Source organism: Perca flavescens, chromosome 16, assembly GCF_004354835.1.
Source record: "Perca flavescens isolate YP-PL-M2 chromosome 16, PFLA_1.0, whole genome shotgun sequence".
Classification (NCBI taxonomy): Eukaryota; Metazoa; Chordata; class Actinopteri; order Perciformes; family Percidae; genus Perca; species Perca flavescens.
Genome location: NC_041346.1, coordinates 31,095,286 through 31,116,931, shown reverse-complemented (window position 1 = coordinate 31,116,931; position 21,646 = coordinate 31,095,286). Strand labels below are relative to the sequence as shown.

Genomic DNA, 21,646 nt, shown 5'->3' with positions numbered 1-21,646 from the left:
CTGAAACAAAGCCTTGTTACTAAAACAGAGGGGACTGTCCATGGTGCTGAAATAGCATTGTTACTAAAACAGAGCAGCTCTGTCAATTGTGCTGAAATGGAGCATTGTTACAAAAGATCCTCTATTCTAAAGGTAGTGCATTTCAAGCAGCTCTAGTGGAATGAAAATGTACACACTTCCTGTCTCCAAAAGGGGCGTATTATAGTATGTCGAAAAGAGTCATAGTATAGTCTGTTGAAAAAAGTCATAGTATAGTAATTGAAAAAAATAGGAAAAAGTCATAGTATATGTCAAAAAACTCAAACGAAAGTAATAATATGTTAAAAAAGTTTAATTATATAAAAATATTTCCCAGGCGGAAGTCACTGATGTAGTCAAACAACTACACAGTGGCAAAGCCCCGGGGATTGATGAGATCCGTCCAGAAATGCTCAAGGCTCTGGGTGTGGAGGGGCTGTCCTGGTTGACACGCCTCTTCAACATTGCGTGGAAGTCTGGGACGGTGCCAAAGGAGTGGCAGACTGGGGTGGTGGTTCCTCTTTTTAAAAAGGGGGACCAGAGGGTGTGTGCCAATTATAGGGGTATCACACTTCTCAGCCTCCCTGGTAAAGTCTACTCCAAGGTGCTGGAAAGGAGGGTTCGGCCGATAGTCGAACCTCGGGTTGAGGAGGAACAATGCGGATTCCGTCCTGGTCGTGGAACAACGGACCAGCTCTTCACTCGCAAGGATCCTGGAGGGAGCCTGGGAGTATGCCCAACCGGTCTACATGTGTTTTGTGGATTTGGAGAAGGCGTATGACCGGGTCCCCCGGGAGATACTGTGGGAGGTGCTGCGGGAGTATGGGGTGAGGGGGTCTCTACTCAGGGCCATCCAATCTCTGTATGACCAAAGTGAGAGCTGTGTCCGGGTTCTCGGTAGTAAGTCGGACTCGTTTCAGGTGAGGGTTGGCCTCCGCCAGGGCTGCGCTTTGTCACCAATCCTGTTTGTAATATTTATGGACAGGATATCGAGGCGTAGTCGGGGTGGGGAGGGGTTGCAGTTTGGTGGGCTGGGGATCTCATCGCTGCTCTTTGCAGATGATGTGGTCCTGATGGCATCATCGGCCTGCGACCTTCAGCACTCACTGGATCGGTTCGCAACCGAGTGTGAAGCGGTTGGGATGAGGATCAGCACCTCTAAATCGGAGGCCATGGTTCTCAGCAGGAAACCGATGGAATGCCTTCTCCAGGTAGGGAATGAGTCCTTACCCCAAGTGAAGGAGTTCAAGTACCTTGGGGTTTTGTTCGCGAGTGAGGGGACAATGGAGCGGGAGATTGGTCGGAGAATCGGCGCAGCGGGTGCGGTATTGCATTCAATCTATCGCACCGTTGTGACGAAAAGAGAGCTGAGCCAGAAGGCAAAGCTCTCGATCTACCGGTCAGTTTTCGTTCCTACCCTCACCTATGGTCATGAAGGCTGGGTCATGACCGAAAGAACGAGATCCAGGGTACAAGCGGCGAAATGGGTTTCCTCAGGAGGGTGGCTGGCGTCTCCCTTAGAGATAGGGTGAGAAGCTCAGTCATCCGTGAGGAGCTCGGAGTAGAGCTGCTGCTTTGCTGCGTCGAAAGGAGCCAGTTGAGGTGGTTCGGGCATCTGGTAAGGATGCCCTGGGCGCCTCCCCTAGGGAGGTGTTCCAGGCACGTCCAGCTGGGAGGAGGCCTCGGGAAGACCCAGGACTAGGTGGAGGGATTATATCTCCAACCTGGCCTGGGAACGCTCGGGATCCCCAGTCGGAGCTGGTTAATGTTGCTCAGGAAAGGAAGTTTGGGGTCCCCTGCTGGAGCTGCTCCCCCCGCGACCCGACACCGGATAAGCGGACGAAGATGGATGGATGGATGGATAAAACAAGTAATAGTATAGTATGTCGAAAAAAGCCTTGTTGCTAAAACAGAGGGGACTGTCCATGGTGCTGAAGCAGCATTGTTACTAAAACAGAGGGGACTGTCCATGGTGCTGAAACAGTGTTGTTACTAAAACAGAGGGGGACTGTCCATGGTGCTGAAACAGTGTTGTTACTAAAACAGAGGGGACTGTCCATGGTGCTGAAACAGTGTTGTTACTAAAACAGAGGAGACTGTCCATGGTGCTGAAACAGAGTCTTGTTACTAAAACAGAGGGTACTGTCCATGGTGCTGAAACAGAGTCTTGTTACTAAAACAGAGGGGGCAGTCCTGTGACATACTATACTATGACTTTAAAAAAAAAAAAATTAAATACTATACTATGACATCATTTCGAAATACTATACTATGACTTTTTTCAAATTTTTTAAAATACTATGAGATCATTTTGACATGCTTTCCTCTCTTTTTTGACTTTTTTCGACATACACATTTTTCTGACTTTTACATTTTTTTTGAAACACTATACTGCTTTTTTCTATTTTTTCTAAATACTATACTATGACTTCATTTTGACATACTATACTATGACTTTTTGTTGACATGGTAACCATGAATTTCTTAAATAAAAAAAAATTTGACATAACTTTTTTACGTCAAATAGTTTTCTCAATATTTACATAAGAACACACAGAGGTTTTGTACTGGTCAGACAAAAGAAAAGAGGCATTGATTGTTTAGTATCATGCATTTTTGGTGTCATGCAGTTTTATTTTTGTTAAGAGAAAAATATGAGACAAAACAATCTAAATTCATACACTACTGAATGTCAGAGACAGAAGATGAGACAGATGGTTTTAATAGTACAGGCATCGACAGCAGTAAATAATATTGCATTACATTTAAAGATTCATGATTTCCTCTCAGCATCACAACAAAAGACTTGATTTTAATATTTTATTTTTCCCTCAAACCCAACACAAAGTACAATAAAAAAAAATTTCAGCCGTTTTTTAAACATTCACCACCATATTGCTAAATAGAAAAGTGAAAAGTCATGGTATACGTGGCCGGGTTGGATCAGTGGGTAGATCAACCGCACATTCAGGTCCAGGGTTCAATTGTTTCGCATTGCCAGACCTTCCTCTACAGCGCTGCAGAGAAAGGTCTGGCTAGTCCACACAGCATTCCTAGATGGGAGAAAAACGTGCTCTGGTTTATTGGCATTTCTTTAAACCAATCACAATCGTCTGGGGGCGGGGCTAAGCTCTGGACGGAGCCACGGTGCCTCTGCTAAATAGTCTCAGGAAGGAACTTGTTTTGATGGAATGTGTACGTTCAAAAGTAGTTATAGTCGTGCAACAGAAAACTCAGATTGGACAGATAGTCTAGCTAGCTGTCTGGATTTACCCTGCAGAGATCTGAGGAGCAGTTAACCATAGTCCTCACAAATCCACCGGAGGTTAGAACACCAACACAGAGACAGAGGAAAGGGACGGACATCCAGCAGAATTTCTGGTGGCACACAATCCCGGGAATTGAAACGTCGTCGATGTAGACTAAGCAGTCACTAAAAGGTTTCAATCCTCTCTCAAACCAACATTGGCCCTAATACTCAGTCTTGTACTATGACTATTTTTCCACCAATGCTTTTACCTTTTCCTGTCCCTCCCTCCTTCCTTAGGCTCTGTTGGCTCAGGGGTCGATAGACTCTCAGGACTCTGCAGGACCCAAGAGCAGCAGCCGGCAATCAGCTCCACTCCTCCGCCACATCTCTGTGACTGTGTGTGTCTCCGTCCTGCCAACGCTTCTACTCCTTGTCTCATAAATATGAACTCACACACATACATGCTGTACAACCCCCCCCCCACACACACACACACACACACACACACACACACATACATACACAAACACACACACACATATGGCAAGACCCAGAGAAAGTCACGCGCCCGCCCTCCGCTACAAGAAAATGTCAACCGACAGACATTCAAACATCAACAACGGGCCTTCGAGGAGGGAAAGTGAACTGGAGGACGTTTGGATTAGCCTTCTCTCTCCACCACATGCACACAAACACAGACGATGGAGGAATAAGAATAGAAGATGAAGAAATTGGACTGTGTATTTTGTGAGAGAGAAATAACAAAAAGGCAAAGCAGAGAGAGACTCTTGGGATTTTGGATCACAGTGACTTCAGTTCCAATGCTCCCTGTCCAGAGGGGTTTGTGTGCTTTTTTGTGCAGTCCGGCCCTGACTCACTCCCTGCAGCTTTTTTTTTTGGGATCCGAGACAGCTGGACTAAAAAAAACAAAAGGACCACACGCGCCCGGACAACAAGTCTTAAACCTGGCAGCGAGAGAGAGAGAGAGACGATGGCTGGACAGATGGGATAGATCCTTCCACAGTGTTTGTCGGCTCGATTTATCACCCCCCTGGACCTCTCCAGTGGCAAGAAATCTATACGACATACATACAAAGCACAAACACACATGTACACACACGCAAACAGGGTCCCCACATCGACACAAACACTCATGCTGAACACCAGTGTGCTTTTTGCGGGTCTTAATCTCAATTTTGTTGTTGACATTCTGTACAAACTTCATTTACTGTGGAATATGAAAAAAAAAATAGTCCATCCAATGAAATCTCAATGGAAGAGTGTATATTTCAAATATTGTAAGTGTAAAGTTGTGTGAGCGCAAGTGTGTGTGTGTGTGTGTGTGTGTCTTTCTTTGTGGGTGTTAAGGCTGGGTTTTCCGATTCAAATCGATCTTCGTTTGAATGATCCGACATCGATTCATAAAATCCCGAGATCGTTCTTTTAAGAGGCTCCGTTTTAAAGCTAGAGTGAAAATATTGGTGTCAAATGAAACTGAATGAAAGGAATTCATGTCATGCTAAAGAACACACCAAACTTGAATGCTGTAGTGTGTTCATATTAAATAAAAAGTACATTAATGTAACTGCTTTGGGGTCAATGTAATTTTAATTTTAATATTTGAATAATGCAGCAGCTTAGTAGCCTGGAAATCCAGACCCAAATCCGAAAGATTAAGGGTCTGTCACTGAGTAAAGAAAATGGCCCAACTTGAGGGGCGGCACCAAGCATGCATTTGAAAATCTCACTGCACGCAATTGGATAACACTACGACCAATCACAACAATACATGGGGTGATGTCTCCAGAGCTCCATACGCTTAGCTAGCAGCAGAGCTAACTGGTAGATTATACTGTCGTCATCTGTTTAGCTCGCCTCTGGCCCGCCTATATCAGATTGGTGCAGCTCTGCTCCAAGGGGGTAGTTAATGAGCATCATTACTCAATGCCAGAGTGACTCGCTGAGCAAACTCAAATTTTGCTCTCGCGAGAACTCTGGATTTCCTGGGTAGTAGGTTAGAGGGTTCCTTACCTTACCTTACAATTTACAGCATCCTCACACTTCCTTTTTTTTATTCTGCCCATGTTTTTAATAATCAACCATAAATTATTTGCTGTATTACATTACATATCCATGATCGGAAAGGAGCTTTCTTGAACTGAAATATATTGATATTACTCTTTAAATCATTATGAGAGGCATTCCACAGTTTGACACCACATACTGAAATACCCATTTGCTTTAAAGTTGTGTGCTTACTGATGCTTAAAATCAAATTTCAATTTCTGAACTAAAAACAAACACGTTTTGTATATTTTCTCTTTCATATCGAAGCTAAATTGGTTTAGTAACTGAAATATCTGATCGACATTGAATCAAATCGGAACCTTGTAAATTGCAATCAAATCAATTCAGGAAATCAGTGGTGAATACCCAGCCCTAGTGTGTGTGTGTGTTTCTGTGTGTGGATGCTCGGTGTGTATGGCATCAAAGAAAGGCTGGAAGTCTTTAAATCTTATCAGCAACTGAATACCAAAGTGTGAAATTGTATCACTACTGAACGCTTTGTACTGACATTGAAATACAGCTGAATTGAAATAGTTTACTTTTCGGAAACCATTTATGTTCCTATCTTTGAAATGTTCAAGTAAACATTCAAAACTGGAGTTTAAAGGGCTAGTAAAATGACTGTTTTTGTCAAAGGGGTCTGTTGGCTTTGAAGAGAGCGATATGTATTGCTGTGGACGGGGCAGCAGCTAAACTAGACACCTAAAAACATCTATATCAGTTTAAGCGGATGCTATATTTAGAATATTTTCAGAGCGTTACTTTAGTCAGACAACCTTTTACGACGGGGAACTGAAGCCGAACTGAAGCCGAACTGAAGCCGAACTGAAGCCGAACTGAACCCTGCGCTTGCACTACATGCGCTACGCTGGTCGCCGTAATGACGGCGCCGTTGATTAACGGAAGGTGTTTACGTAGGTGGAGCGTTCAATGCAGCAGGCTGTGAGAAAGTGAAAATGGAACTCGTGAGCAGAAAAAGTTGTTGTTTGGCAGTACATTCAGTCAAAAGAAGACCATTCATGTCCAGCTACATGTTCAATCTGTTCAATGCTGATTGGTCTGGTGGTGGCGAGGACCCTAAACTATACACAACATGGCTGCTGTTACAACATCTGGTCTGAAACATCCGAAAGAATACGAGTTGTGCACGAAGGAATCTCCAGACAGCAGCTAAAATGCAGCAACTTCAGGTAAATAAAATGAAAAATACACTGCTGTGGACATTGTTTACTTCATTAATGTGTTTACTGTGTTAATGGACTGAGGATGGGAGTAGGATTCGGTATTCGGTTTCAGATTTTCGGCAGAATCTTAACCAGTGGTTTCGGTATTCGGCCAAACCCCAAAATCTGGATTCGGTGCATCCGTATTTAAAGGGTTAGTTTGGATTCACCAAAATCACACAGTAACAAACAAGCTAACCGATGGAGGCAGCGGTAGAGCAGCAACTCCTGTGTTCTGTGAGTTAAAATGTTTTTGTCAAATGAGTCTGGTGGCTTTGAAGAGACCAGAGATAACGGCTTCAGTTCCCCGTCAACTACTTATGATGTGAAGAGGCAAAACAGTTGCAATCTTGGTGAACTTGGAGAACTAAACTCAGAGATTGCTTGAGACACACGCTGAAGAAGGGCATCTTGCCTGAAACCTCGTTGTGGCAAAATCAAATATTAATTGGAATGCTTTCCTAATTTACTTTACATATTATTATCCACATTAAGGAACCAGCACCCAGTCTTCAAAGTTTCAATTTAAATTGACAATTCAATTTGATTGAAGTTAGGTATTGTTTCGTTTTTTTTTTATCTCGGTGAACTGAAATGACAGATTAGAACAGATTAACTGGAATATAGACAATATTTTTAATGTGTCTTAAATACTATAATTCAGCTGTATTTACAATTCTGCATTTAATGGTTCAATTTCACAATTAGGTATATCCTTGCTTATAACATTCCAATAAAAAGGTCCTTCATAAATGTGTTTAAGCAAGTGTGTGTGGGTTCTTCAGTGTGTATTTTACCTCTGGCCACTCTGTGGGGTATTTTTTATGTTTTCATAGACACTACCAGGAAGCAAAGGCCTGTTGTTGTGCTGGGAGACGGCCATCAGGTCGATGTACGGAGCGGGTCGTCAAGTCCCGCCTTCGGTTAGCTGGAAGTAAAAGAGAGATCAGTTTCTGTGACTATGGTGTGGCCTTACTTTACTGTTCCTTCTTACATACTTGAAAGAGATAGAAGGATTATTATCGCCCTGCTAGCGGACAAGAAAATGGATTACAATGTCCAACACTTTGGTCCGGAATAAGATTGTCCCAAAACTACTGAAACTAGCCAGATTGTTATTTATTAAATGTAAGTATTCATGGTCCCCAGAGGATGAATTCTAAGGATTCTGTCGACTCCCTGAGCTTTTCAAGGCACCACCATCAGGGAACATTTTGCTTTTGACAAAAACTTGATCAGAAAACAATCAGTTGTTGTTGGTGATGTAAAAATATTGAATTTGGTGTTTAATTGATTAGCTGCTACACACACATGTAGATTAAAATACATGTTAGTGTATATTTATATTGTAAATTGAAAGAATATGCATATCCTCTCTGGCCTGGCTAATCATGAAATGTATTGACATTTAAAGTTTCTTCGATTTAAACCATTTAGAAAGTCTATATAATTCTGAATGTGCTTCAAGAAATAAGTGTTTATGTGAAAGAAACAAGCTAGTATCATCAGAAAGATTCAGTGAGCAGTTATTAAAGAAAATTAGGAATAATAGGGGCCCAACAATAGATCACTGTGGGACACCACAAGTTCCTCCTGCCGATCAGAACCCAAACTATTTAAATTTGCAAGTGTTTCTGATTAGTAATATCATTCGAAAGCCATAATGTGATAACTTAATAAGCAAAACATTGGGATCACTGCTCTCGTGCCATATTTAGGACAAACTTTACATTTAAATCCCAAATAAAAAGCTATATTATCAGCATATTCTTCCTTTGATTCTTTTGGCTGTAATGAACACTGCAGCATCCAGGGGCCGCTAGTGGGGCTTTACACTTTACGATTATACTGAGGGAAAAAGAAACGAATTAGACAAGTGGAAGAAAAAGGTGAAAGTGAGGTTGTAAATTGGCTGATATATTTGTAAATTTTAACAGCGCTACAGCAGTGTACCTGAAATATGTGTCTGGAGATCTAAATAAAAGTAACGTCTGTAACAACAGCTGTTGACCTTTTCTGTGTGTGCATTTTCTCTGCTAACATTATGTGTGGGCTAATACTAAAAATCTGCTTTGCCTCAAAGCTTTGTTTAAAAAATGCAACTAACGTATACTGCTGTGTATCCGCATGGATGATTATTACTGTCACACAACGGGCTGACACTGCTGTTGACACATGCCTTGAAGATTGATGGTGGAGATTACAAAATGAAGGAAGAGAGCGAAAATAGTGAGGGGCTAAAGGCTTTGACACACCAAAACCGTCGGCCGACCATCGGCAGGAAAGGCAGTCGGACTGATCAGCTCCCGTCTCCCCGAGGTCAAAAAAGTGCCTCAGAACACACCGAAGCAACGCTGACTTGAGTGTACGTTGTGCGCGTGCGTGAGACATAATACGTCTCCATAACAGCAGGCGGCGGTAATCTGTATTGTCGGCCAAAAAATGTAAACTGTAAATGAGGGAACATCTCTCTAGACCTAGTAAAACCAGAGCACGCTGTGCTCAGTCATTGTTTCAGAGAATGTTGATAGTAGTCAAGAAGGATCGTTGTTGTCATTACTCGCTGAATGGAAGAAAATATGATGGCTAGTAATAAGAAGATACTAGCATTGTCAGCTCCCGTTTTCTCATGCACCGATTCGCTATTCAAGGGATAGCACTCCACCAATCAGACTGGTCATCAAGTCCAACTGCCCACTGGCTGATTCAACAAGTCAAATCAGCCAAAATGAACGACGGCCGACGGCCGATAATCGTGTTGGTGGGTCAGTGCTTTTAGAGAAGAGACTGGCGGAGAAAACAACGGAAGGTAAGGGATCATTTTAAGCTGCAAAAAAACTCTGGACAGTGTGTCACGGAGCGGACAAGTTACACAATGTAACATTGACGTCTGCATGCTCTGTTTCTTATTGTGATATAGAAATAAAGAATAAAGTGAAGTGATCTCGTCTAGCGTTTTACACAACTACAGCATGCTACTCTGAAAATCGTTATAATAATAATCATTTTCAAAATAAAATACACCGTGCTCACGACCGGATCATATTTCCCTGCACTTAGAGCTTAGATCGGGCCCAAAAAAATCAAGCCCGACCCAGCCCGGCCCGGCCCGGCCCGACACATTAACTGTAATTATGAGCCCGAGCCCGATTTTAACCCAACACTTTTTTAATCCGTGGGCCGTCATAACTGACGTTTTCAACTACAATTCAGAGTTGTTTGAACTGCAGAAATCTGTTAAAAATGATCTTAATGAATAATGCAACAGGAGCGAAGCATGTAAACTGCGCTGTTTGTTTATTCAGAATGGAACGGATCGCAAATGGATCTGAATGAAGAAAAGTAAAAAACCCAACGTATTTCTCTGGGAGGGCTTGCCTCGCCCTCAGGGGGAGCCTACGCTGGGAGAAGTAACAGAAGAGGAGGTTGAAGGCTGACTATCATCTGTTCTGCCTTGGTGAGCCTGCTTCATGTGTCTGTTCATCATCCACGTCTCCGTTTTATTTTCTGTCATAGGCGAACAGCGGCCGCACTTAATGCACTCAACAAAGCCGACACATATGTTGTCACTGCCCACCACTTGTTTAAAATGGTTCCATACCTCCGACTTTCCTCCAAACTTGCTCAAAGGTAATTCTCCCGTTTTTCTTTTTTTCTTTACATCCTCAAGCTCCATGTTGCACTTAAGCTCCACCATACAGCCCGCAGCCCCGGGGTGATGCGTGCGAGAGGAGGAGACTCCGCACATGACACATGTTGCATTTTGTAACTGTAGTCCAACTTGTGTAACTTTTTGGACACATTTGTTACTTTGGCCTAAATAGATAATAGTTTTGATTATGGCATAGCTTTCTCCCCACCCAATTAGGCTAAAGTAATGATTAAAAAAAACACAAATGCTTGATCAAGGGTCCGGCCCGGCCCGGCCCGAGGATAGTGGCGGAAAATAACGGCCCGGCCCGGGCTGGGCTCGGGTCGGGCTCGGGCAGAGAATCTAAACTCTACCTGCACTACACCTTGAAAACACAGCACAGAGTCGTTTCCCCTCTTCTCCTCTGGATGGAAACAAACTGTTGTTGGTTTTGTGGTTCTATTCTACGTCAATTCGTGACTACAGCTGTCAGTCACGGCCGCAGCCGTTCCGCAACAAATCCGGACCCGGTGGGTATTGACGGACAGCGGAGCACGCAGCAGACACGCAGCGGAGCCGGTCCGCAGCCGTTACGCATCCAGTGGAAATCCCCGGTTAGCTGCTCGCGGAGACAAACCAGCCCCTCCTGCACATGGCTACTATGACAATGATGTCTGCATTCTTCATTCTTTCTAAACTTCACTCAGTTCAGCCTTCTGAAAATGTGTCCCCAATAACAGTATAGTTGAATGGCTTGGCAGTAAGCTTTGTACAGTCACATGTACCTGGGCTTAGTGGACAGCTTCTTTTGTATATGCAGTGTAAAAAGCCAGAGGCATGAAGCGGAAAGGGGGGTGAAGTAGATTTACGTTTAGGCCACCAAAAATGTACTTTGCCACTTAATTTAGGGACAGGGTGGCCCATGCGGCCAGTGCTTCAAAATATTAGCATATATTCCTGTTATTGTATATTGTATATGTAAGAATTTCTCCCATCTAGCGGTGAAATGGTGTATGACAACCAACTGAATATTAGTCATTCTGATCACTTTCTAACTCCTGTGGCGGCCGTATTATTCCAAGAAGTACAACTTTGTCCGTGAGTGTTCCTTCCAGTGTAATAATAGTTTTACGTTTTCGTTATTTTGGTACCATTTCATTGATATATATATATATATATATATATATATACACTAATGCTATGTACTATAAAGCAAAAGCATTTCTTATCCGATCACCCGATGAAATAATCGGTAGAGTACTCGATTACTAAAACTATCAATAGCTGCAAACACTGATTACATCGCAACCACACTTAGACCTAGTTCAGTCCCTCCAGGATTTCACAGCCTTTTTTGAAAGAATTGTTTGGCCCAAAATGACGGATTTTGCATCCGCTTTTGAAAAAAATAAAAAGCGGTAAAAGTTGCAGCGTCTTTTGTATTTTTCTTGCGATGAAATTGCGGAACAGAGTGAAAATTGCAACAACAAAAAAGATGTGATTTTTTTGGTATATTTCATTAAAAATAAAAGGGTATTCATTTCAGGGAGAATAAAACAACTCTGGGCTGAGTGTTCCTAGTAACCAAAAAGGCTCAGGATGCTGCAAATGCTGGTATAATATGAAAATTGCTGGGGGATTTAATACATAAAATAGTAATTACTTGAGTAAATCAAAGTTGAACATATCCGTCAGTGGCTGGTTGACCTTTACGTTAATTTCCCATCCTGGCATGGGACACACATTCATACGGTTTGATAAAGCAGGCTACTTATTGGCCTTAAACTTTTTATTGCACTTAACAATAATGAGCAAAGCTGTCCTTAATTTAGGTCATGGTGTCATTACCGACTCATCTCCGGTTTTTCCTGCATCCACAGTGTGTGTGTGTGTGTGTGTGTGTGTGTGTGTGTGTGTGTGTGTGTGTGTGTGTGTGTGTGTCAGTTGCGGGGAGAATTGAGCAGCAGCTCCACCCGCTGCAAAGAGCCGACAGTATTGAAATTGTACTGGGGTGGCAGTAGTTCAGTCCGTAGGACCAAGGTATAGAGTAGAACCCTGAATGGGACTGTTTTCTGCCTGCTTCCGGTGGATTTCTGACCATTACCGCCCGCTCCTGCCGTGTGTGTGTGCTGCCCGCACAGCCAACGTTAGATTGATTGTCAATATGTTGAACATTGATTTTGTGTCTTCTCCCCTCCCTCAGGGAAACTAGTTATTTTACTATGTAGTATTAATAAATATGCATATATGTTGGTAATAAGTAGCAAAATTACGTTCTTTCTTACAACTTTGAGTAAATGTCCTTAGTAGCATCATTGTCTTTAGGTTAGAAGTGAATAAGGAAGGATATAAAGGTCCCATGTCATGCTCATTTTCAGGTTCATACTTGTATTTTGGTTTTCTACTACAACACGTTTACATGCTTAAATGTTAAAGAAAACATACTGTCTATCTGATTATACCTTCGTCTAAAACGCTCCGTAAAAATGCCCAGTCTGCTCTGATTGGTCAGTGTTTCTGGGTCACACTCTCTGCATCTCTGCCATTTCAGCCGGAGAATGATTGTAATGGCACTGTAGCAGCACTTTCTACCTATATATATAGTATAGTTGTGACATCACAAATGTACGAAAGTCCTGACGGCTCTTTTAAATGCAAAGTTTCTGAATACGGGCTATGTACATTTCTCTGTGGATTGAGAATCTTAATACTAACAATTATTTATACAGCACCTCAACCTTCTTTATAACTCACTTTTCACAATATGGGACCTTAGAATTATTTTATCAAAAGCTAGAAACTGTTTAGTTGGGTTTTTTTGTGCATGTGTTTTTGTCAGATTAGGGCTCTCAGCAACCTTTTTCTAAATTTAGTTGGACCACTCTGCATTGTTTAACTCCCAGGGCATAAAGTGAGACGCCTCCTCCACTAACATGCTCTGAAAACCAGTAAAGAGGCTTTTTAAAATCTGACCTTTGACTCAACTTTTTAGTTCCATATGTTGTTGTCTTTCCTGCATAACCGAGAGCGCTGAACAAGTTACGAGTGATTCATAACTCTTGTGCGGCAGCCAGGAGAGCAGCGCACACTTGCACACTGCCGCCTCTCAAACAGATTAGTGCGGAGACAGAAAGACGGACGGGACTGCGTTTTGACAATCGCCCATCAGAAGGACATTTAAATAAAAAGAATAAAGCAATCTTCGGACCGAACGTGAAGTGTGGGAGTGTGTCTGTGCATTTCACAGCTCTTATCTGTGTGTTTCACACACTGTCATTCCTTTACATCTCCTCCTCAGCATCACTCTGCCTAATCCGCACACTTAATTCTCTGCATTTCATTCAGAACGACAGGCATGGCAGATTGTGTGAAACTCTATCCATCCGTCTTCATTTCCTCTGTTCCCACACTGGATCCTTGGCTTCATCCTCCTTTACATCTCTATTTATGTGATGCATCTGCATCTTCCCTCGTCACATCTTTTACTGTCTTTCTCAAACAAGTAACTCAAAGCTGCTCTTTGTATCCAAAATATCTGCATCTCTATGTGGAGTTACACCGATGTGTAGGGATGGAAAGATGCACTCAAATCACGATATGATGCAATTGAAAATTCATCAGAATGTGCTGCTTCTGTGCTTGTCACAAGAGCTAATTTAGCTAACTTTGGCTATCAGCAATAACTAGGATACTAGACTAGGATCGCCACTGTTTGTTTTATTTAAATTGACCTGTGAGGGATATATGATACCACAGTCAGCCAATCGCATTCAGTTTTACGGTAGGGATACAGTAGTGCAAAGAATCTCCATGGTTCCCACACATTGATTGCCTGGCGTTTACGTCCGTTCACATGAGGAGCGCAGGGAGGCCCCACGCATCCACGCAACTATGCAGACGAAGGGCCCTATTTTAACGATGTAGGCACACGGCGTGAAGCGCCTGGTGCAGGTGTGTTTAGGGCGTGTCCAAATCCACTTTTGCTAGTTTGATGGTGGGAAAAAAGGGTCCGTGCACCGGGCGCATGGTCCTAAAGGGTTGTACTTAGTGTCTTCATTAATCAGAGGTGTGTTTTGGGAGTAACATGCAATCAACCAATCAGAGATCATCTCCCATTCCCTTTAAAAGCCAGGCGCGTTTGGACCTTGGAGCATTGCTGTTATGATGGAGGATTTGCACCGTAATATTTTTATTTGTAATCCTCTACATGTGTGTGTGTGTGTGTGTGTGTGCTGCTGTGCGTCCCTGTGTGTGTAACAAGCATAGTGTGCACGTGCTATGCACGAGCCTAGGAGCATTTTACTAATGCTCTGTTAAAATAACAATGAAATGCTGCGTTGTTGACTTTAGACCAGGTTTTTGTTGGTCAATGGCATGATCACTTCCCACTGAAGATAGCAATACGCCCAGAATGCACCTGAACACACCTGAACACACCTCCCTGTAAGACCAGCACGCCCATGGGCGCACAGATGGGCGCAGGTGCATTTGTTATTTAAACGACGCGGGCGCTGGACGGGAAACTGACAACTGCGTCTGTCTTAAACTAGCAAAGACACTTGGGTCGGACTTTGCGCTGTGCCGGGTGTAAGAAAGGGCCCCAAGTATCGCTCCCCGTTTGAAGTCGCCTCAAACTTTCTCTGTGATCTTTCATTTTAAACGTCAATAAAGGCAAACTGCTGTCATTTACCTGGATTTATGTTGCCTATCCCAACGTTGAATGATTTCTTCAGCCGGCTGTCTGTCTCTATCCTCACCAGATGTCGGCTGCAATATGTTGTTTTGCCAGCTGAAAGGAGGACAAAGAGGAAGAAGAGAGTTGTTTTCATGTTTTTTAGGTGTCTCACTGTGGACAGAAGTCTCCATTAACATTCATCCAAAATTATTTTCATCCGAAAACCGCAGAATGTGACTGCTGAGTGATTGTTGTTACAGTATGTGTTAAGACAAGTATTTAGTGCCATTTTAAGTTGTTTTGGTTTTGTTTAAGTTTGGTCTCAATACCCATAGCAAGTCAAGGAGGAGGAGCGCGATTGAAAGCTTCCGCTTCATCCAGGTGATAAAAGTCGCTGCCTTAAGGCCTTTTTACAGTCGCCGCAGCCGACCTGGCGCGTGCCAATGTGACGTCAAAATGACGTAGATCTCGCTGGCGCGCCACTCTATTTTTTTTTTCGGCGACAAAGAGGAAACAGGAAGCATGGACGAGTTCAAGAGCAACCAGATACCAGGACTCACAGAGGCTGCAAGTCTCTCTTGTAAACTCACTGGGTTAAGATGAGTTATTTTAAGGGGCGGCTGTTGCTCAGTGGTAGAGGGGTTGCCTGCCAATCCGAAGGTTGGTGGTTCAATCCCTGGCCCTGCGGTCCCATGTTGGAGTGTTCTTGGGCAAGACACTGAACCACGAGTTGCCCCCGATGCTGTGCATGTTTATCTGATGAGCAGGTGGCACCTTGTACAGCAGCCACAGTGTATGAATGTGTGTGAATGATGAATGATTCCTGTGCTATGTTAAAGTTTGAGTAGTTGTTAAGACTAGAAAAGCGCTATATAAATACATACCATTTACATTTAATGGCGAATGAAAGGCTTTATCCAACAAAGTAGGTCATCCAATCAAATCGAAACATTGATGTCAATGCTGCTGCCAGATCTGCCATTGTTTACCTTTTTCTAATTCTTCTTCTTCTGGTCCGTAGAAAGAGCAAAGTCGTAGCCTATCCTCATTAGCCACCTCTGTTCAGGAGAAGACTGCAGCTAGTGTCGCGACCACCATGCACGATTACAAATAGTTACGGCACTTCCATGACATCACATTGCGCGTGACAGGTCGGCTGCGGCGAGTATACCGGATGCTTTAGCTGTGGTCGTGTTTTTTAGGTGTTTCACTGTGGACAGAAGTCTCCATTCAAATTCATCGAAAAATGATTTTCAAGGTGTAGTGCAGGTAGAGTTTAGATTTTCTGCCCGAGCCGAGCCGGGCCGGGCCGGGCCGGACCCTTGATCAAGCATTTGTGTTTTTTTTAATCATTACTTTAGCCTAATTGGGTGGGGAGAAAGCTATGCCATAATCAGAACTATTATCTATTTAGGCCAAAGTAACAAATGTGTCCAAAAAGTTACACAAGTTGGACTACAGTTACAAAATGCAACATGTGTCATGCGCGGAGTCTCCTCCTCTCGCACGCATCACACCGGGGCTGAGGGCTGTATGGTGGAGCTTAAGTGCAACATGGAGCTTGAGGATGTAAAGAAAAAAAGAAAAACGGGAGAATTACCTTTGAGCAAGTTTGGAGGAAAGTCGGAGGTATGGAACCATTTTAAACAAGTGGTGGGCAGTGACAACATATGTGTCGGCTTTGTTGAGTGCATTAAGTGCGGCCGCTGTTCGCCTATGACAGCAAATAAAACGGAGACGTGGATGATGAACAGACACATGAAGCAGGCTCACCAAGGCAGAACAGATGATAGTCAGCCTTCAACCTCCTCTTTTGTTACTTCTCCAAGCGTAGGCTCCCCCTGAGGGCGAGGCAAGCCCTCCCAGAGAAATACGTTGGGTTTTTTACTTTTCTTCATTCAGATCCATTTGCGATCCGTTCCATTCTGAATAAACAAACAGCGCAGTTTACATGCTTCGCTCCTGTTGCATTATTCATTAAGATCATTTTTAACAGATTTCTGCAGTTCAAACAACTCTGAATTGTAGTTGAGAACGTCAGTTATGACGGCCCACGGATTAAAAAAGTGTCGGGTTAAAATCGGGCTCGGGCTCGGGCTCATAATTACAGTTAATGTGTCGGGCCGGGCCGGGCTCGGACACAACGTGCGCGGGCTCGGGCTGGGTCGGGCTTGATTTTTTTGGGCCCGATATAAGCTCTAAGTGCAGGGAAATATGATCCGCCGTGAGCACGGTGTATTTTATTTTGAAAATTAACCGGATATTTATTTTGTTTCTGTGCTCGACTTCCTGTCCCGCACTATCTGCCGTGTGCTGAATTGCTGCGGAGCTCTCCGTCGTCCGTCAAAAATAGAAGCTCTGCGTATCTGCTGCGGAGGGCTGCGGACTGACGGAACCAGGACGGAGTCGGGACGCAGACGTTCTGCAGTCAGTGGAAATACACACACTGACTTTAATGGAAACCTAATGACTCCGTCGACGTTCCGGAGACGTTCCGCATCCAGTGGAAATTGCTGGTTAGGTGCATTTTGGGCAGCACCTAAACCCTAAGAATGAATGTAACTAAAAGGCTTTTCTCAGATCTAATGATTGTAGTTGGACTTTTTTTTTCTGCACCCCAGTTCCTATGTTTTCATGCATAGTTGATTCACTTGGCCTTGTTTCCATGTCGGCGGTATGGCTTTTTGGCTGCAACTCCACTTCTGGCAAGACTTCTCCGGGTGTACCTGGGTCCCACTGGTTTCTGCCAGTTCTGAGCTGATGGCACTGCTGGACATCTTCCGATTTAGAGGGAAATGAGCTTGATGTGTTTTTTATCTGCTGCACTAAGTTTCCTTGGCCGACCACTGCGTCTACGATCCTCAACGTTCCCTGACTTTTTGCAAGTGTACTGGTTTGAAGGCAAAGGGTAGTAACACCAAATACCGATGTGATTTAGATGTTTTTTTTGGTCGCTTCCTTTGCATTTTGTAGATTGATAAAAATAAACAATCATAATTTATATTTTTGAAAGCATTCTAATTTTTCCACACCTGCCTAAGACTTTTGCAAAGTACTGTACATACACATAAATAACATTTATAAACAGAAATAAAAAAAAATCAGATCGAATGTGGAACATGGAATATATATTTAAAAACACATGTAATGTTATCTTACCTGATGTGTTCAATGTTCTGATTTATTGTGAAAGTATATTTATTACAACATTACATTGTTGCCCTTCTTCAGTTGTTATCTAAATAACCTGCCTAAATATTTCTGTCTACAGTGGTGTAATGTAACTAAGTACATGTACTCCAGTACTGTACTTAAGTCCAAATGTTGAGGTACTTGTACTTTACTTGAGACTTTTCTTTTCATGCCACTTTCTACTTCTACTCCACTACATTTCAGAGAGAAATATTGTACTATTTACTCTGCTACATTCAACTGTTACAGTTTTAGTTAGTAGTTACTTTAGTTACTAGTTACTTTACACATTAAGATTCCTGCACACAGAACCCATGTAGTTTATAAAATCTTATGTTTGATTCTAAAGTAAACTAGCCGACAATATAACGGCTGAGTCCAGCTGAGATGATGAGACCATTAAACACACAACTGGTTGGATCCTTTAAACTTTCTACAATGTTTTAATACTTTAACTATATTCTCCTGCTGAGACTTACACACTTTTACCGAAGTTACATTTTCAATGCAGGACTTTTACTTAGTTAGCATTTTTACAGTGTTTTAGTACTTTTAAAGGATGAATACTTCCTCCACCACCATCCTTCTCCTATTAGTCTTTTCTTTGCCCTCCGATCCTCTCCTCCTTTCCTCTCCTCCCATCCTCTCCTCCTTTCCTCTCCTCCCACCCTCTCCTCCTATCCTATCCTCCCTTCCTCTCCTCCCATCCTCTCCTCCTGAGAGCAGGTTGGCTTACGAGCCTAACTGAGTCGGACATTAACTGTAATGATTAATGTCAGCTGGGCTCGCAGCAACAATGATGCCGCTCCGCCTTGTTTCCGTCAGGACACCGAGGCCAGAGAGGGACCACGGAGGAAGCCGTACTCAGCCACCAGATGAGGTCAGGTGAGTGCGGGCGAGGCTGCAGGGAGGAAGTTAATCAGAGCTGACACACCCGACAAACGGCCCGCCTCCAAACAGAATAATGAAGTCTAAATTTGTGTGAAAAGAGAGCCAGCGTTGGTAAAGATCTCTCCAGTGGAGTGACTCTCTGAGCCCTGCAGCTACATGGCCTTCAGCTTTCACACATTTAAACATGCGTGTGTGTGTTTGTGTGTGTGTGTTTGTGTGTGTATGTGTGTGTCTGTATGTGTGTTTCTGTGTGTATTTGTGTGTATATGTGTGTTTGTGTGTGGGTGCGTGCGTGCGTGTCTGTGTGTGCGTGTTTAAGTCAAAGAGGCTTTTTCAAAATTAATTTAAAAAAACTAAATGTCAGTGTGCCTCTGCAGTCACACACCTGTGTGTGTTTTCGGTGGGACTTCTGTCCTTGTGAGAATCCGATTGCACTCACGTTTGTTGCAGGATGGGACATGGGCCAAAAAAAAATAAATCAAAGTACACAAATACATTTTCCCCAAAGAATGTTTTTGCTTTCTGACTGTTATTGTTTATTACGAGTTGAACCCTCATGATCTCAGCTAATCTAAATGAGAAATAACTGGCAGAACATGTTGTGCTCATGGGACATGGGCCAAACTAAAAAAAAAAAATCAAAGTACAAGTCAAATATATATTTCCCAAATAATGTTTGAGGGTTTCTGATCATAAGCATCTCTATATAACATTGAATATTCATCCAAATTTGGAACAAACACACCTCTCATTATTGTTTATTAAGAGCTTAGTCTCTCATAGCCAGACCTTCCTCCACAGCGCTGCGGAGGAGGGTCTGACTAGTCCACACAGCATTCCTGGATGGGTAAAAAACGTGCTCTGGTTTATTGGCATTTCTTTAAACCAATCACAATCGTCTTGGGCGGGGCTAAGCTCCGGACGGACCCACGGTGCCTCTGCTAAATAGTCTCAGGAAGGAACTTGTTTTGGTGGAACATGTGTACGTTCAAAAGTAGTTTTAGTCGTCCGAGAGAAAACTCAGATTGGACAGATAGTCTAGCTAGCTGTCTGGATTTACCCTGCAGAGATCTGAGGAGCAGTTAACCATAGTCCTCACAAATCCACCGGAGGTTAGAATGCCAACACAGAGACAGAGGAAGGGGACGCACATTTCCGTTGGTAACAGAGCAATCCCGGAAGTGGAACATCGTGGATATAGACTATCCCAAAACCAACCAAAAAACGCTCACCCAAACGCTCCAGGGTTTGGTTAAAACGGAGAAAACGACTCAGGTGTGAAAGCAACCAAAAGACTCAAGTCAAGTCAACGTTATTGTCCACTTTGCAATATGTGCCAGACATACAGACCCACGGTACAATAAGTATAATATAAAAGATAAGAAATATATACACTTAAAAATTAAAAAAGATAAGTAATATGTACAATACACTAATACATTCTAAATAGTGAAAATTTAAGGCAAAACCAAACAGTACAGAAAACTAAAAATAAAGATATTGAAATATGTTCTGTGTACAGTGGTGTGAAAAAGTGTTTGCCCCCTTCCTCATTTCCTGTTCCTTTGCATGTGTGTCACACTTAAGTGTTTCGGAACATCAAACCAATTTAAACAAAAGTCAAGGACAACACAAGTAAACACAAAATGCAATTTGTAAATGAAGGTGTTTATTATTAAAGGAGAAAAAAAATCCAAACCATCATGGCCCTGTGTGAAAAAGTGATTGCCCCCCTTGTTAAAACATACTATAACTGTGGTTGTCCACACCTGAGTTCAATTTCTCTAGCCACACCCAGGCCTGATTATTGCCACACCTGTTCACAATCAAGGCATCACTTAAATCTTGACACCGGTAAGGTCCACCAGAAGATGCTACACATCAACACAAAGAGAGAACAATTGAGGAAAGTAATTGAGATCTATCAGTCTGGAAAGGGTTATAAAGCCATTTCCAAAGCTTTGGGAATCCAGCGAAACAGTGAGAGCCAATCCCAAATGGCGAAGACATGGAACAGTGGTGAACCTTCCCAGGAGTGGGATATAGACTATCCCAAAAAACAACAACGTCCAAAGAACTGCAGGCCTCACTTGCCTCAGTTAAGGTCACGTTCATGCCTCCACAAAAAGACTGGGCAAAACGGCCTGCATGGCAGAGTTCAAGGAGAAAAACTGCTGAGCAAAAAGAACAAAAGCTCGTCTCAATTTCTCCAGAACACATCTTGATGAAAGACTTTTTGGGACAACATTCTGTGGACGATGAGACAAAAGTGGAACTCTTTGGAAGGTGTGTGTCCAAGTATATCTGGCGTAGAAGGAAACTGCATTTCATAAAAAGAACATTATACCAACGTTGATGGTCTGGGGCTGTTTTGTCCAGGACCTTTGCGTGATAAAAGGAAATATGTGTCCAAGAGATCCTGAAGGAGAACAGACCATCCCAAGCTGAAACGAACTTGGGTTCAATAAGGACAATGATAATATCCAAAAGAAAAACAAAATGAAATTTATAGCCAAAGTCCTGACCTGAAAAATTATGAAAAAAGGCCGTTCATGCTCGAAAACCCTCTAATGTAACTGAATACAATTCTGCAAAGATACAAAATTCTAAAGCCTCAGTGAAACGCTTGGTTGCATTTGGCCCAACCAGTTATTAGGTTTAGGGGGCAAAACTTTTTCAAACATGGTTTACTTTAATGA

General features: G+C 42.8%; 1 protein-coding gene across 1 annotated transcript in view; it reads left to right on the top strand.

Moving 5' to 3' along the window:
- The window catches only part of gfra2b (GDNF family receptor alpha 2b), an 85,493-nt gene extending 81,754 nt beyond the window's left edge, over nt 1–3,739 (top strand). The window contains exon 11 of the mRNA XM_028600886.1: nt 3,566–3,739. Within this exon, the coding sequence (XP_028456687.1) occupies nt 3,566–3,709 (144 nt within the window). The 3' untranslated portion in view covers nt 3,710–3,739. The remainder of the gene's footprint in view (nt 1–3,565) is intronic.
- Nucleotides 3,740–21,646: the final 17,907 nt, after the last annotated feature.